The 17,513-nt window shown below is 47.3% G+C and overlaps 1 protein-coding gene across 5 annotated transcripts in view; it reads left to right on the forward strand.

The window, feature by feature from the left end:
- Positions 1-395: 395 nt before the first annotated feature.
- LOC116940485 (fibroblast growth factor receptor 2-like) overlaps positions 396-17,513 on the forward strand; it is an 89,090-nt gene continuing 71,972 nt past the window's right edge. For 2 of the 5 annotated variants that reach the window (XM_076065920.1, XM_032950375.2), the window contains exons 1-2: positions 396-1,178; positions 4,812-5,204. In XM_076065920.1, coding sequence (XP_075922035.1) covers positions 5,078-5,204 — 127 coding nt within the window. In that variant the 5' untranslated portion in view covers positions 396-1,178; positions 4,812-5,077. The remainder of the gene's footprint in view (positions 1,179-4,811; positions 5,205-17,513) is intronic. The other 3 variants (XM_076065919.1, XM_076065921.1, XM_032950374.2) reach the window with 2 other exon arrangements.

A 17,513-nucleotide genomic window follows, 5' to 3' on the forward strand; every position in this document is an offset into this window, starting at 1 on the left:
AAACGTCGCCTTTCATTGTTTACCCCCCCCCCCCCCTTTAAGGCCGTAGATGTTATTGGCGATCGCGTTGAGTCTGCTAATAATTGTGCTTTGTGCGTCACGTAAACACAGCAGTAATTTGTTTTATCGAAGAAGTTCAAAGGGGGTTGGATGGGGGGGGGTGAACCAGTGGGCGGGACTACGGTCACTAATGGGCGGCGCGATTTCTGGAGTGGGCGTGGCTATCGTGGGAGTGGGCGTGACCGAACGGGTAAATGGGCGGGGCGAAACGACCGAGCGGGCGGGGCGACGCGAACTAGTGGGCGTGGCGAGTGCTGCAGTGGGCGTGGCGGGTGTGTGAATAGGCGTGGCGAGTATGGTAATAGGCGTGGCGGAGTGAGTGGGCGGGTCTACTCCGGGAGGGGAGGTAGGAGTCCCGCGCACTGACCGCCCACGTGTTGCGGCGTGCGGTGTGTAAGTAAGCGAGCGTGTGTGTGTCTGTGTGTAAAGTGTAAGTGTAATGAGATCCGGCTGCTTTAGTCCGCAAGCGCTTTCGCCGTGAACGCTGCTCCTGCGCGGGCAACGCACCGCTCAACGTGCGCGCTCAGACGCTTCAATCGTCACCACCACCGCTACAATACTAAAGAGGGAGTTACGGACTTGGGGCTGTTGTGAGACCGTGGTGGGTGGTGGAGAAGACGCACGGGGAGCCACGCCGCATGCGCTCCCGCGTGAAGTCGGAGCGTGGGGGCAGAGGAACAGCGCACAAAGGGACGGCCAACGCCAAACAAGAAGACAAACATCAGCGGCGGCGGGCTTGTGTCGCATTGTTGCGCTATTCTAGACTCTAGACGAGTGAGTCGTGAGCGGCAAGACCAGGAGAGAAGAGTTTCTGCTGCTGCTGCCGCCGCCGCCGGGCTGTGAGAAAGAATCCGTGAGAGGAGGAGGAGTAGGCTGTGATTCCGTGGCTCTGCCTGCGTGGGGGACCACTTGTTTTTATTTCAATTTTCTTTGTTATTTTCTCGACTCTCTGTCGAGTGCCGAGGTAGCAGTGGCCGGGGGGGGGGGTTTAGGTTTCTCTTCCGAGAGGACGCGCGAGAAGCGCTGTCCCTCTCTGCGGAGATCTTTGTGAGCGTTTGAAGACAATCGTGGGGACTCGAACGTTCGAAGGAAGAAGCGACGCGACACCACAGCGGCAGGTTAGTTTGCGTGTGCGAGTGTGTGCGATTACTGTGTGTGATGTCTTTATCAGTGGGGAGCGGTGGCCGTATCGATTAGCGCTACGAATCCGGCGTCCCGAGTTCGATTCCCGGGCACGGCCACCGGCAGTGACGATTTAATCGGGACCGGTCCTGGGCTTAGGTCGACTCGGCCTCAAATGAGTACCTGGTGCGGTGTGTAGTGAACATCGTCAGTCGGGAGACGAAGGTGGCCGGGCGTGGTGCTGGCCACCCAAACCCCCTCGTGTGCCACAGTGCCGACCTTAATAGGTGCTCGCTAACAGCGCTTGCCCCAACAGTCTGTTACAGGTTACACGGGGGGGGAGGATCTTTGTCTTTACGAGTGTGATGTTATTAATCTGCTTACTACGAGTGTGATGTTATTAATCTGCTTACTACGAGTGTGATGTTATTAATCTGCTTACTAGGAGTAGCGCAATACTCAAGATCCGATTACTTCACGTGTACCGTATATCCCACGGCTCCTACTACTTTATTGCATAATATGCAGACGGCGTACACTCCATGCTATGTAACACCGGATCGGTGGAGGGTTGGACTCCTGGTCCCGGCTTGGAACGGCGGTCGGCTGGTGTGATGATTTGCACCGGTCTCTGTTGGTTAGCCCGCTGTTTCATCAATACCCCGTGGGGTGAAGTATGGTCAAACGAATTAAGGGGGAGACCTTAATACTTCAGCATTGGACCGACACGAGGGTTTCAATGATAGCGCTTCATGTACGGGTATGCGAGTGGTTGTTAAGTGGAGTCTTGTTTCGCGCTTTTAATGTGTATGTATCAAATGCTGCTTTGCTATGCCAGTTGAACGTGCATCACGGCTGTACCGAACTGCGTTTGTCTTCTTGGAATGGGTTCGGTGTCAGCGCGTTGTTGAGTGTACAGCAACGCACGATCTTACTGCGTCGTCCTCCTTCAAGTAAACCGATGTGCGGTGGATGGCATCATCACAATGTGCTTGTCAGGAGAAGGCAAACCATGGACCCGTCTCCTGAGATGTCCTGCAGCACCACAATGCACTTCCCTCAAGATTTGGCAATGCCAACACCAGAAGCGCTGGGCCTGTGCAGAATATTGGGCGAAGACTGCAGAGGTTGGACATGAGTCAAGAAGAAGAAGAAGAGGCATAGCAGTGGAATTTGATTTTGCTCGTGAGATTCTTAAAAAAAAAGTAATGGGTGGGTTTTACCTTCCATTAATGTTGACAGCAGCCAACATCAATTTGACATTCTGTGAAGGCTTCATACGTTAGCGCCACGCATTTCTTTTGTTGAGGGCCCTTTTATGAAATGCCAAATATTTAATGGGTCCTGTAACAACGTGGGGGATTTTTAAAAAGTTTGAAAGACAAAAAAGCGAGTCGAGTGTTGGCGCAACGGTTCCTGGCCCCGTGCTATTGACCCTGAAAGCCAAGTTAGATTCCCCGGCTAACATCAGTGGCTGTGACCATTTAACTGGGCGCCTGACTTGAGCAACCGCACTGATCAAAGTGGTGAAGTATGGTCCAACAAACCACCCCCCCCCCATGGCCAACACTGCATGGCTGGAGGCTTTGATCCAGTATTGGATTGATTAATGGGTGTAAAAGAAAAAAAGCCACCTTTTGAAAAAATGTGGTGGTGGCTGTGGAGCCTTGGTGGTGGTGGGGTTAATGTTTAGCCTGTTTGTGAGCACAGTGGTGATACGTTATCTCGTGGAAACATCATTTGTTTGCTGCTTCTAATCCCATCAATGGACAAAATACAATTGCGGGTCCATGAAAAAATCCACGGCTGCACGTGATAATTTTCAAGAGTGCTTGCTGCTCGCTGACGTTCTATTGCTGGAAAAAGCAATGGAAGTTGTTAGCAAGTTGCTTCCCGCAGCAATTTTGTGGTGCATTTGTGTGCCGTGTGGGAATCTCAGTCGGAATGCCAGACGCGGCTGAGCGAGACCCATAATGACATCTGGGTAATAAGATGAAATTGCAAAGCTTACGAGAATATAATTTCAAATCCCAAGTATTTTTCGGCACGGCACACACTCGGCAGTGCCATACAACACACCAGCCACAAGTATTTCACTGCTCCTACAAAACCGGCAACCTGTTTGAGTTTCTCGTAACATGCGTGGCGATTACATGATATATCGGCCGCTCTATACCCACGTGGCACACGCTTCCAGAGTACGTCATCGCCATCGGTAATAATGCCCCATTCTCATCGCCAGGTTTCCAGATGTACATGCTGTGAGCAACCAGTGAATCAGAATCAGAAAATTTATTTATACTGAAGGAATCCGATGAGCTATAAAGCATTTTTTTTTCCCACAGATGTCCAGTAGGGGTGGGTCGGAACGTTACAACAACAAGAAAATCACTTTAAATTTTTTTTTATGTGCTTGACAAGAGAAAGGGGGAAAAAACACATGCGGGTGGAGTGTAAAAACCACCAAAATACAGCAAAGCCGTGGCTTTTAGCAGCGCCTTCTCTTTTTCGCATCACAGCCTTCTACCCAGCCGTGGGTAGCCTTCTACCCACGGCTAGTAGGTTAAACAGAGAACGCATTACCACAATTTTCCACCGCCAGACGCGAGTGAGGTCGGCAGGGGCAGCGTGCGAAGCAAAGCAAACCCAAACTGTGGCTCTGAGAGCAAGTGGCCCACAGCCTACAACTCGCAGCCTCCCCCTACAAAGTTCAACTTCCAGCACAGGCACACACACAAAGTTAATATTTTTTTAATGTGCGCTCAGCTCGGTTGTTGCTGTTTTGTGTGTGTGGTTTTTTAATATATTTTTTTATGATCGCAATGATGGTGTTGGCGCGCACCGCCACGGTGTTTGGTGCAACTTTCTGAAAGCTGCGCGCACAAAAGTTTTGGGTCTCTGCTTAACAGACGGCAAAACATCTAAACTTTTAGGTGAAAAAAAACTGCTTTTTTTATGATCGCAATGACCGTGTTGGCGAGCTCCGCCACGTTGTGTGGTGCAACTTTCTGAAAGTTACGCGCACAAAAGTTTTGGGTCTCTGCTTAACAGAGGAAAAAATGTAAAAAGTTTAAGTGAAAACAAAACAGCAACCCACAGGGGAACGTGGAACTACAGTGGTGTGCGTGGCGCAACGTGAAATATATGCATGCAGCTTTAAGCTGTGGTTACTGGATTAAAATGCATTTGTTATCAATGGTCCAACTATGCAGCAGAAGCAGATAATGTGTTTGAGAGAGTGACTTTAAACCTAAATAAATGACAACGTTCTTACTTTTCTTCATGTTTAATAAGCGTTCTATTTTTTCTTCAAGTATTGATCCAAATACTCAAGAGTCTTCGAAAGCTACTGCTTGTGCTATTTTTGGAAACAATTCTGTAAGACTGCTTATACATACACAGTGTTTGTGTATTTCATGTGTAAATTAGTTCTGGTGCACACACTTCAAAAGCGCACGAGTGGCAGGAGCAGATACATCGCGTGGTCTTGCTTTGTTCAATGCGACTCGAATAACAGTGTTGAATTAAATGTTATGCAGTGCTTCTCGCCCTTTGTTTACTCTTAACAGAGTTGTCTGCGGTTCCGTGTGTGTGTGCGTGCGCGCGCGTGTGTTTGTACCCATGTGCAGGGCCATCCATTATGCGGTCAGCCCTCTGCTGAGATCTGACCCTGCAGGCCCCCTCTATCAGCACGACAAAAGCGCACACAGGCCACGGGCGGGCGAGGGCGAGGAAGTTTGTGACAGCAGGGAAGGGAGCGCGGGTCCTTGCCGCGCGCCAGCGTGCATCTGATGGAGACGCCACAGCGCAGACCTTGAGAGCCCAGCGAGCCCCTGCCCCACACACACCACCGCCACCACCAAAAGCCACCTCGCCAGCTCAGCCCTCTCCAGCCATGGCCTGCTGCCGTACTTCGAGCTCGTGTCAGCAGCTGCTGCTGCTGCTGCTGCTGCTCGCGTGCGCTGTTACGCTCGCCTCGTCTCGCCCGCCGGGACCGTCCAGCAGAGTCGCCGCGCCCACGGGTGAGTCTCCGTCGTGGTGATGCAGCTTGCGGTGATGACGGCCGCCCGTCTTCCGTGAGATTCCATTTGATTTGGTGTGGTGTGTAAATTCGACGTGGGATTAACAGGACTATTGCATAGCATTGCTGTTTTTTGTGTGTGTGTTTTTTATTGTGTTTTACAGCAGGTGTGACGTAATGTTGTTGTTGTGTGATGTGTGTGGGCAAGTGTATGGTCCTCATCTGTCAGTCCGCTGCTGGATGAGGGCCTCTGCATGCAGTGTGAGTGTCTTCGTGGTGGGGGTTATTTCACCATACTTCTACGTTTCTCCACGCTGAATGGTCTTAACAAACGGCCAATTACAATATTATTAACATGGGTTAATACAAATAAATATGTTCTGTTCAATACAGTACTTTAAAACATTCCACCAAGATTACCCCCCAAATAATGGCCAATTGAAATGATAATTTTGTTGTTTCCAAAAGCACTACCATAACAATAAAACTGTACTCGGCACAAACTTACCAAGACCTTAGGCGTCTTTGCTCAATATGCACATTTTAGGGTAGTTCTCCTTTTGAGCTGGGTACGTTCATGCGCAATGTGCTCAAAAAGCAGATATGCATCTCTGTCTGGTGGCACCGATCTCTCGTTGCACAGAGAAGCCAGGTGAGATTTAGGGTGCGGCCAACAATCCAAATGAACATCATTAGCAGCTAAGTGCGGGTTGGGCTTTGTTATTCATGCTTCAGTACAGGGACAGAGGAGCCCCCCCCCTAACGTCCCTGTCCGTGTGTGTTTAACTGGCAAAGGTGAACTCTGGTGGTTCGTTTGCCACGCCGCTTCTTTCACTCTTGCGTGTGTTCTGTCGTGTTGGTTTGTAGTGAACTGCTGGATTTTAGCTGCGTATGTTTTGTGTTTTTTTAAGTAAAAGTATATTTCGTAAAAGAAAAAGGTTGAGGTTTATAGTTAACCTTAGCCGTAGTTATGTATGTGAAAGGGTTAACGTGTTGTCTGGGGGCTTCGCTTGTGATATTCTAGTCCAAAATCTACATCTCACACACACACTGTGCCTTGCATGGTATGAAATGAAATTCCTTGGGAGAGTGTGGTAAGTTTGCTCGGCATTTATAATAAAGCTGCTGCAGCATTATTTATGAGTTTTTTTATCGCGTCCAATATTGTGGCCGCTTTTATCGTCCGCTGACAAAAAAGGGACAGCCGAAAAACAAATGAGAAAAACATACGCAGCCATAAATGTATTTTGAATGAGGATAGTCTGAAGAAGGAATATCTTTCATAGTCCTTCACGTGTACAAATAGCCACTGGAATAACGTTATTTTAATAAGTTTCACAGTCTCATTTGTGTTGAAGATTGAGTATTTTACAATTAAAGCACTCATTAAATTTTGATTTAAAGCTTTCGTGACTGCAGTGATTCATATTCTTGGTTCTTTCGGTAAAGTCACGTTGAAGAGAAACAATAAAATAATACATTATATATAAAACAATAAAAATTCTCACGACGTTTCGACTGCAACACAAGCAGTCATCATCAGGTGTGAAAACCAACCGCAAGAACATTTTTTCAAATGTTTAATATATATTTTATTATTTTATTGTTTCCCTTCAACGTGACTTTACCGAAAGAACCAAGAATATAAAGTACTTATTGTTATGTATTTGCCACTTTCATCTTCTGAATTTCAATGTGTTGACATCTGTTAGAGTTTTGGGGTGGTTGGCGCTGGTATTTAGGTGTGAAAATACGAAAAAATGATCATACGTGAAGACATATCAAATGTAACACGCTTGAACAAGAGTTGCAATTTTGTAATCGGCCCTTGATAACTTTGCACCCCGTGGTTCTCAATGAGAACACGATATGTTCTTACCAATAGACCAGGAATCTTGGCAAAATGTTAACTCCCTCGTCTGGCATGCAGGAGGTCGTCGGTTCCATCCCGACCCTGACGCCTGTATATTTGGAGTTTGAATGTTCTCCCTGTGGTCGCTTGGATTTTTCTCCGGGTTGGCAAATTTTCACTCCATTTTTAAACATGTGTTTAGAGTACTTGGATGCGATACATTTCCACATGATGATAAGCCATTACGTTGAGCTATCATTTGTGGCCAGGTCACTTCTGAAAAAGCGCTATATAGCTCAGTGGACCCTACCTGGTAAAATAAAATTAACTTAGTTTAATTTCAAAATGGCCTGTAATGAGGCCAAAACAAATAGATTGCAGATTATTTTTCTCCAAAACATTACATCATAGGCGACTTGTTAGGAATTAAGAATAGAGATCCTCCAGTTTTTGTGTAAACAGTTTTGTCTGCTTGGTTTGATTGCCGATAAGTCATGTATTAGTCATTCTTTTCAGTTGCGTCATCCCGCAATTGAGAGCCAAGTTTTTGATCTGTCAAGGTCTGCCATGAAGTTTAACGCACGTTTTTTTATTCTGAAAAAAGAGCTGTTGATACATTTACTGGTGTCGTTAAGCAAGCAACGTGTGACGTGAAAACTAAAGGCTGTGCTCTTGTTAAGCCGGTATTCCTAAAGTTCAAATTAATACATTATAGAAGCTTAAATATTTGGTTTTAAAATGCCATGTCTACGAGTAAAACTAACAGGACCCTGAGTATTTAATTTTTTTCCTTGAGGTATGATTGATTTGAATGTCACATTATAGACCAAAGCGATTGCTGGTGAAGACATGTTTAGACGGTATATTTATTTTGTATTCTGCAAATGTAGTTTTCCGCCCCATCAGTTTGCTGCCCATCGTAAATGCTACGATGCCATGCTGTGCAGGTTTTCTCTTACCTGTGTTGGTGTTTGTGTAAATGCTTCCATCATATCTCTAGTGTGGTTACTGGCCCGTCAGGGTGTTCAGATGGGGAAAGAAGGGGGAGGAGGGGAGGGCAGCGAGGGAGGGAAAGCAAAGCCATCCAAGGAATGCTCTTGGCAAGCAAGAGTTTACAAACAAGTTGCCCGGATCGGCTTTCCCCCAGGCACAGATTAACCCAGGCCGCACAAGACCAGCATTGTTTCGGGAGCCTCGGCTCTGCTTGTGCCCTTACATTCACGGGAGGGGAGTGAGTGGGCAAGGCGCTGTGAGGGCAGGGTGGAGGGGGGGCTCCTTTTCAGGCACGGGGTCGTGGGCCATGGGCCAGTCAGCCGTACTCAGGAGGGTTGGCAGGTTTAGCCTCTGAGACCCCCTGCCCTGCCATTGTGCCATTCATCTTGGCCAAGGCAGCAAGATTAAGAAATCCCGCTTGTGTTTGAGTTTTAGCGGGTTCGTCACGGGCGTGGCTGCGTTTTAATAAGCGGCCGGCCCCGTGGCCCCATTCCACGGTTTAAACGAGCGACGGAGCGTGCGAGCGTGCGTGTGCGGACGGCCAAGCGGGCGGGCGACGTTCTCCTGCTCTCTCTCCCGTTCTGTTTGAGCGTCAGCACCCAAGGTCCTGCCTGCCGCTGAGCGGAGCGGCGCACTAATAGACGTCCGTGCGCCCAGACGCTTGCCATTTTGAGCACGCCGCCGTCTCCGTTACAGAGCAATTAGGTCCGGAGAGCGGTGGGGGGGGCTCGGGTTTCGGCTAGTTTACAGTCACTCCTTATTAACCAGAGCTAATGGCGCTCTATTCGGCCCCGTTGTGACTTTTTGTTGCTTAATTTCCCAGTCGTTTATTAGAAAGAAAAAAAAATCATTTTTGGCCATCTCCAGGATTGTTCTTGTTTTTGAAAGCGGTTAGCGAAGCGTGAGTCAGTTTTCTTTCTCCCCTTTTTGTTTGTCGCGTTCGATTATTACGTTGTTGCCCAATAAAAACATTTTGTTCAAGCCTACAGCTTTTTCAAGAAAAAAACGTTTCATCAATTTAATATACAAAAAAAGCTGAAGCCACTTGTCGTCATCTACCGTGTATTTGCAGAAATTATTACAAGTGCTTTCAAGTTTTACCGCTTCTTTGCACCATTATTGCGTAGGAAATGCAGCGGCCAATTCGCGTTTCTTATTTCGCGAAAACGACAGCCTTAACATTTCAGGCAAATCCTGGCGTATTTAATCTGTAGCCGCCATCCTGTCTTTTTGCATTCGTGCCTTCGAACTTGCGTGTGTTTCGAGCGTTATTTCACGAAAAAAAATCCTTGCGTTATCAATTGTTCAGCATCTGGGACCAGTTACGTCAATGATTGTTTTGTTGTGCGCAGAGGTTTTTTCGCTATGTGACATTGCCCTGGAATGAGTGTTGAGCCGAGGCCAAAAACTACATTATAAAACCCAACTGTGATAGCAGTTATAATAATAATAAATGTATGGGAAAGGGAGCATGTTTAATTGACGAGTGCCCTGGCCTTCAGGGAAATGGAAGAGAGAAAAAAACCACGGGGAACGTGTTACCTATTAACGGCATTGATCTTGAGAGTAAACTTTCAGCATTTGGGGCTTAAACAAATAAAGTCACATTTTTCAGCTGCAGCCTTACCCACGAAAGGGTGCTGCTGCATTAGTAATCTGCCAACAACTGTCGTTCTTCTGGCTTGCCAAACTGTGGTCTGTTGCATCGAAGGCCTACCTACCCACACACCATGTTGATTATAACCATTTAAAAAAAAAAATCATACTTCACCATGCTGGTCAGTGTAGGTTCGTGAAGTGGGCGAGGTGGGGCGTCGGTGGACCAGGACTGGTTCGGATGTCACTCGGCACCGATGTTAGCCGTGGTCGAGAAATCTCGCTGAGGTCACGCGGTTCATAGCGCGATGCGCTAACCACTGTGCCACCGCTCGACCCCGCTATATTAGGGGTGTTCAAATGTTTTCACAAGGAATGCCCCCCCCCGCCTCCCGCCATAATGTTTTCCACACAGTAATTGTACAACAAGTTCGTTCATTTTAAAAACTAACAGTATAATGTGTGTTGGTGTTTGAACTGTTATCGTCCAATTTAGTAAGTCATTTTAAAGTGCCCTTCTTTGTGTGTATACGCAGCATACATTTCATCGACATTGTTTAGGTTTTTGGCTGCCATGTGTGTCGTAGCTGGGTCTCTGGTTCCATGAGATTACAGTGTGACGGGCGAGTCCAAGAAGCTGATAGATGCTTGCTTGGGAACGTGGGGTGTTAAAAATAATAAATATGTGAGGGGCAGCAGCGAGGGGTCTGGGGCTGTTTGTTGGGAAGGTGCTGGGAAAGTTCTGAGACTATAAAGAACACAACAATTTGTGTTTACGCTAAAGCTCGCACCAGTGGGTCATTAATGTTGCTTGCGTCTCCGTACCCTCATGTGGCTGCTGCGAGCGTTCCCTCGCACTCGATTGCATTCGCAGCTTTTTTTCATTTGAGACGGGCATGAACTACACTTGCAACACAAACGATGACTGTTAAAATAAAAGCCACAATAGAAATATTCATCGGCATTATTGTTAATAAATAATTATTCTCGGTCAACTTTACTGGCTCTCCAAGCAAAGGAATTTCCAAAGTGAAATTTCGGTTTTTGGCCTACATGTGTTGCTTGTTAGTTTCCTCCGCAGATTTATTCGGCACCCATGTGGGGCAAGTTAGCTTTCATATTGTAGCTCTTCCAAGGAAAGCAAAATAGGTGACCAAATAACACGGCGGATAAAGCCTCCCATTGTTGTTCGTTCATTGTCAGTGGTTAAAGAATACCACGTCCAATCGCGTTGCAAAAAGGGGAAAATCAAATTGTCACATCATAATCAACCGAGCAAGCACTTGGTCACAATTTTTACCCTCCCCCCCCCCCCCCTCTGGAAGAGGCTGAGCCTGAGCGGACTGACGTGTGACATTTTTCTGAATATTTTTGTTTGATACCCGTGTAATTCTAAACCAATCAAATCCCATATATATACACACACACACGCCTTGCCTTTGACAAAAGATGACACGTAATTTTAGCGTCGCTGTAGATTGTCGAAAAGAAAAATGTTGGCGTTCGTTATTAAGTTGGGTAATATTGATACATTTTCGGAAGTAAATAAATATATTATAGGTGTAAGATTGATTACAGACGCTGAGCCGCAGGCAGTGGCGTCAACACGGCGAGGAAGTCTTAAACGTAACTGTATCCTCCAGATGGATTTATGATGTGACGTGTTTTTGTCTGAAGGCTTATACCTGTATCGGGGTACATGCATGGCACGACTTAGAGGAAGGGGAGGGTGGGCGGGCAGTGGGGTTTGGGACCCTATTCGTCTTATTGATTTTATATTTATACAAAGATGACCCATCGCCGGGTGCCACAGACGGTCTTGCAAGTCATATTCACGCTCGAGTTCGTTTAGTGTGCACGCGCGCGTGCACGCATCTTATGTATTGTTAATGTGTTTTGAATTCGACAAATGAAGCGGCCAAGATAAACAGAATAGCAAGTGACACGCTGGGCCCCGCCCCCCGCCCCCCCCCCCCGAGCAGGTGGAGAGGCCTCTGTTTGAAGAGCGAGCCTAATGTACCGTGCCCGCCGCTATTGTTGGTGCCGGTACCGACTGTGGCCTGAGAGCGCCTCCTCTAAACACCATCGCCGTGTTTTAATGCGGTGGCAAACACAACACCGAGGCCTGTCGAACAACACGGGGGGGGGCCGCAGTGCACCGCCGCCCCCCCCCCGCCCCGCCCGCCAAGTGTGTATGCACCACCGTTGCCCTCGGCCTTCCTCGGCCGAATGACCCCACGGACAGACTCGTTACACGCGGCCCGCACGCAGTTACGCGGGATTCTACAAGGCGCTTTGAGGCGTTGTGGCACTTGCATTTGTGTATGTAAGTCGAGCTTCTTTGGCACCGTACGTAACCAACCGTGCTAATTGCACCAAATAGATGCACTTGTTTTATTTGATGACACGCAGTAATATAAATAGACTAAATGGAACAAGTGATAAACTTCCATATTTACAGTTATCAGAGGGTGGAGAATATAGGGTGGGGGAGGGAGCGGGGGGGAGTGAACGTTGGCGCGGTAGTTGGTGCACTGCCACTGCACGATCAACCCTGGCGACCATGTTCGTGGCGAGTGATAAAGGAACTGGTCCTGGGCCCTCGAGACTTTTTCTTAACTCGCTACTGCCCAGCGTGGCGAAGGGTCGTCCAATATCCTCCTCCTTGACCTATATGACGTGCGGAGGCTTCATCCAGCGGTGTATTTACAGGAGGGCTCTGTACGTGATTTTTTTCAATAATTATATTTGTACTGAATATGCAGTGCAGTTATTAAGTGTATACATGTTTAATTTGCTATAAAATATAAAAATACATCAAAGGTAAAATGTCAACATCTAAAAGCACCCTCGTGAAAATTACGTGGTATATTTCAAATGAATATATGATTGCACGTGGTTTAAATTTCCAAAGCTGTTAAATAAATAAAAAATACGATCTCTATATTTATGGAAGAAGTTTGACCTACAGGATTAGGCCAAAAATTGTTGATATTTTTTTGTCCCAGCGTGTGGTTAAATAAGTCTCCCATCTTGTCGTGGTTATTTTTATGGAAAGTTATAAACGAGACTCAAAGTTGTCCAAAGAGACGCATGCCAAGGGTCATGGACAACGCGACTGCAAGTACGCGTGTGTACGTGACGAATGGCTGTTTAACATATACAGTACTTCGAGGGAGTTCTATGCAGTCTTCCCCCGGCCCAGTGTTCTGCTCGCTCCACGCTTTCGTCATTGGCATCCCAGATATTCGTTTCTCATAAACCGTAAACAACGAGTTATGAACACCGGGAAAAGGGGGCACTGTTGAACCTCGTTGACTGCCATGGTGTGCAGCCAGCGTGTACCCCCCCCCCCCGCCATGGGCACGAAGTCACCGATTCGGGGCCCCGAGTGAAAGGGCCATGCCTATACATGGCGTTGTTCTCTCTGTTATGTATGCACGCATGATTAACTTCTTTCGCACCGCACGTAGCCAACCGTGCTAATCGGAGGTGCGGAGGTGTCATGATGGAGGGCCCATTGTCTGTAATGCCGTCTGCTATCTCTTATTTTCCCCTGCGCTTTATGGCAGTGTTGATGAACTTGTTGTTATTTGTTCTTGCGCGCCACTGCCAATTCAGCATCGTTTAAGACCTGGGGTTTGACTTGTTATTTATGGAGCCAGTAAGCAGGGCTGTACCCTTCGTTTTCCTGGTTTTATTCAAGCGAGTGGTTTATTTCTCGCGTTTTGAGCCACCACTCCCCTCTTCCAGAGCCTTTTCTTCCCTCTTCATCGTCTCTCCTCAAAGAATGGAACTGATCTTGCCCTTGCTGTGATTCCCACCCCCACTGGGAACCTTTTGCCCTAACCAGGAAGCACTTTTTCCTTTCAGGGTATGTCAAGTGTGCGTGCAGGTTTTCTTTCTTGTTTTCCCTTTCCCCTGTGCTAATACGTATCCACGTGGTGTGGAAATATGCTCACTTTCCGAGTCCCGTCACGGCTAACATCAGTGGCGAGTGATATCTGAAATGACCCTGGGCCCTCCCCTCTGGTCAACCCAGCCTTAAATGAGTACCTGGGGCGGTGTATAAACATCGCCACTGAAGAGACAAAGGCGGCCGGGTATGGTGCTGGCGACCTACCCCACTCGTGTGCCATGCCAGCGATTAATAGGTTCTCGCGAACAGCACTTGCCCCAAAAGGCTGTTATGGCTATCTTTGTCTTAATGTATACTATGTAGTATATTTCCACGCTTCTGCCATTCATGGTACTCTGTGAGTCTTGTGTGTGTGTGTGCACATCTGTCACCGTAGAAGTCTTTGCTCCGCTTGTCATATCAATCGCCGATTGACCCGTTAACCCACGAGCACCGAGGCTCGGCTCACACTGCTGCCTCGGCACAATTAAGATGACTGCGAACCACTCTGATTTTGACCTTGGCTCTCCCGGCAACACCAGGATGTGGATTGATGTCTGTATAGTGTTACAATAATGTCCCAGGCAGCAGCCTGCAGATGGGGATAGCAGCGAGGAATGATCCAGTGTTAAGACACCGACCCCTGTACATCACAGCACCCAAAAAGTGCAGCCGTGCAATGTCTTGCCGATGCCACTGCAGAGGGAAGGCCTCCACAAGAGGGAGCTCTATAGAGCCCCTCTGGAGGGTATTTTGGTCTACTCTTCCACACTGGCCAAACCTTTTGGAATGTCGGAGTGCCCACAATTTACCTCCCCCCCCCCCCCCACCGCACGTGACCTGTCGATCGTCTCACTGTGGTGTACCCATTTATACTGCTGGGTGGACAGATGCATGGTGGGAGAATTTAAGAATCTAGCCCCGTTTGTTTCAGCTGCTGCGCCAGAAGATCGAGCATGTGACCTGGATTAGTTAATTCAGAGTGCAGCTAATCATTCCATCATGGCGGTGTCCAAAAGTATGAATCTGTAAAAATAAAAACCCAGACATGGGCTTCATAAATTCCTCTCTCTCTATTAAAGCAGTGCATGCACTCACTAAATCAAGATTCTGCAGGTTGTAGGATAGGGCTGGCAACTGAGCCCTGTGAGAGAGAGTGAGAGAGTGTACCTCCCCTCCTTGGCTACTGCCCTCTTGATGTAAGAATATTATAGATATTTTTGAGAAGAATTCCAAGGTAACCAAAGCTTTTAATAAAAAAAGTTTTTATATATATTTCAATAGGAGCCCGCTATGGGGAGCAGGGGGGGGGGGGGCAGTGTTTGGGGAGTATAAAACCTCCGTGGACGTACGTCCCGAACTCTGCTCCTGGATATAGAGGAGGGAGGAGATTGGGCTCGCTGCCCCGCCGAGTGGGGACCTTGAGCGGGTGTGCGTGCACTTTTATGTGGAGAGGGGAAGGTGAGGGAAGAAGAAATTAAGTCAGGGAGAAAGGGGCGGGGGGAGTTGTTTAAAAATAGCCCCACATCTCCCATAATGCCTTGTTGTACTATACTAAACTGACAATTTTGGGAACTTGCAAGCATTATATAAATTTTAAAAAATGTATTTACATTCTCCTGTCAGTAATGTGTTTACTGCCTCATACAGTGTATGGCCATTCTTTTTTAATTGGACTGTACAAAGAACGCTTAATCGATTTGAAATATTGTGCATTGGTTCACAGACATTTGCACAGGAGTGGCGAGCACGTTTGATGAGTGTGGTGGTAAAGTTTACATACTTCACCGTGAAATATTGAGATGAAAGCCCTCTCAAATACAATGGCACACTGTGGAAGAGTAGCAGCTATTGTTATTTCCAGTACAAAAAGCTAAACTCCCCTGACAAAGGCAAAGCTCTCTTACCTAAAACCCCAGGCTTTGGAACCACAAGTCCAGCGATTTAATCTAGCTGGATGCTCACAGAGATGTGTTTTAGTGGGATTGCTGGGGATTTGGAAGGACATCTGTTAAACTGTACATCTTTACGCCACTAAAAAGATAACCGTGCAGGTTTTGCCTCCCATTTTTTTTCATTGTTTCAAACAAAGGAACAAAAAGAAGCGGACGGCGATTCTCGGTTTTGAAAGGCTCATTTGTTTAGTGGGATGATACAGTTGATCCCGCGTGGAGTCACCATTTGGTGGGTTGTTTTTTTTTTCAAACTTTATGAACGAGTTTGAGACCGACATGGAAAATGAATGTCAGGACACCAGGAAAAAAAAGACTTAGACGTGGAGTTAAAGTAGTGGAAGCCTCTTCTTGAACACGAACGTTTGTGGTAGGTTAGGGTCATTTGAAATCTGACCCGAAACATTTTGTGGTGTTACAGTTTTCTTAATTAATTGAAAAACGTTGGTGACTTTTGTATAATGTATCTGCTTTCCGTGAAAGATTTAAAATTCTGTACACTCCTTAATTTGTGCCGTATTAATCTGCCGCACCGCAACATCGTGTTTTATTTAACATGCCCACATTCATGGGAAGGTTTCTGAAAGTTAAGAATAAGCCATTGTCTGCCAATCTTAATGTCTCCATTGAAGGTTTTATATGCGAGTTGTGGAAATTCCTCTGAAATTAAACTTCTGAATGAAATCACATGTTCGAATAACCACGGCTTCTGCGCTATACATTCCTGTCGTGTTGTGTTTGAGCGGCAACTCAACCGAGCGATAGGAGAGTTGACGTTTGATTGTCTTTCGTGAGTAGGCAGCGCAGAACAGACGCGAGCATGAGAAATAATAAATCTTTCCCCGCCAAGGGGAGAGTGAGGCTGATGGTTTTGAAAGGGCCCAGTCAAAGGTCATGTTTCTGGCTGGCTGGAATGGGGGGGGGGGCGGCCACTTTCAAAACAACACTCGTCTGCTGGTAATGGGGATCGGGTTAACGCTAAGCCGGATGCCGGCTGACTGCGGGGGAGTGAGCAAGCAGAGCTGGCCCCGTGGTTTTTGTATTGGCTTTGGGGCATTAGTAAGTGGGGTTTTGGGTGAAGGGGTTTTTTGGGGGGGGGGGGGTGGTGGTGGTGGTGGTGGTGGTGGTGGGGAAGGAAGGGGGTGGAGGTTGCTGGTTGGGAGGGTCGGGGATGGATGGATGGATGGTGGAGGGAGGCGGCGTATATTTTTTTTTTACACACGTTCGAACGGAACGGAGGCATAGAATTTCAACCCTGCAGGTGCTCGGTCCATCTGCCCCACTAAGATGGGCACGTGTGCTTGGGGAGGTTCCTTTGCTATTGTTGCCCGGGGAACAGTGCCAGTTTTAAGTTGGCTTGCTCAAGATTATAACTGCAGTTGCCTTAATTGCCCTGTTATTATTGACTGTCTGGTATACAACAAATGAATCTGCCCTGTATGTTGTATGACAGTGTTTAATTATGAGAGAGATCCGTTAACAAGAGAATAACTCTCGGTCTATTTTTTGTCGGCTTTCTAATTATCAGCAATTGACAACATCGTGGGTGACTGACTTAGCTTTATACTTCTCCTTAGCATCATCAGGCATGGTTCATTCCCCGATGGATGAAGGCCTCCCCAATCTACCGCAACCTCTTACGATCCTCGGATATGTCGTACATTGATGCATATTTCTCTGAAACATTTAGCCACCCCGTCAACTCCCGTTTTTGTCATCTTTTAAATGAACATTTCCTACATTTCCTACTGAACAATAAAGTACGGTTCACGACCAACACCAGTGACCTATAATTATTTGAACCGGTCCTGGGCCTTTCCTAGGGCGACTCGGCCTCAAATGAGAACCTGGTGCGGTGTGTAGTAAACATCGCCACTGGGGAGACAAAGGCGGTCGGGCGTGGTGCTGGCGCACCCGGAGAGGGGGGTGGTTAATGGTGGACAGGTCAGCACCGCCATGGGTTAATGTGTCTGCGACACTGTAAGGATTTTGCCGAAGGTGAAATTCCACTTTCTAGTG

This window comes from Petromyzon marinus, chromosome 9 (genome assembly GCF_048934315.1).
Source record: "Petromyzon marinus isolate PM22_M1 ecotype Great Lakes invasive population chromosome 9, UKy_Petmar_22M1.pri1.0, whole genome shotgun sequence".
Taxonomy (NCBI): domain Eukaryota; kingdom Metazoa; phylum Chordata; class Hyperoartia; order Petromyzontiformes; family Petromyzontidae; genus Petromyzon; species Petromyzon marinus.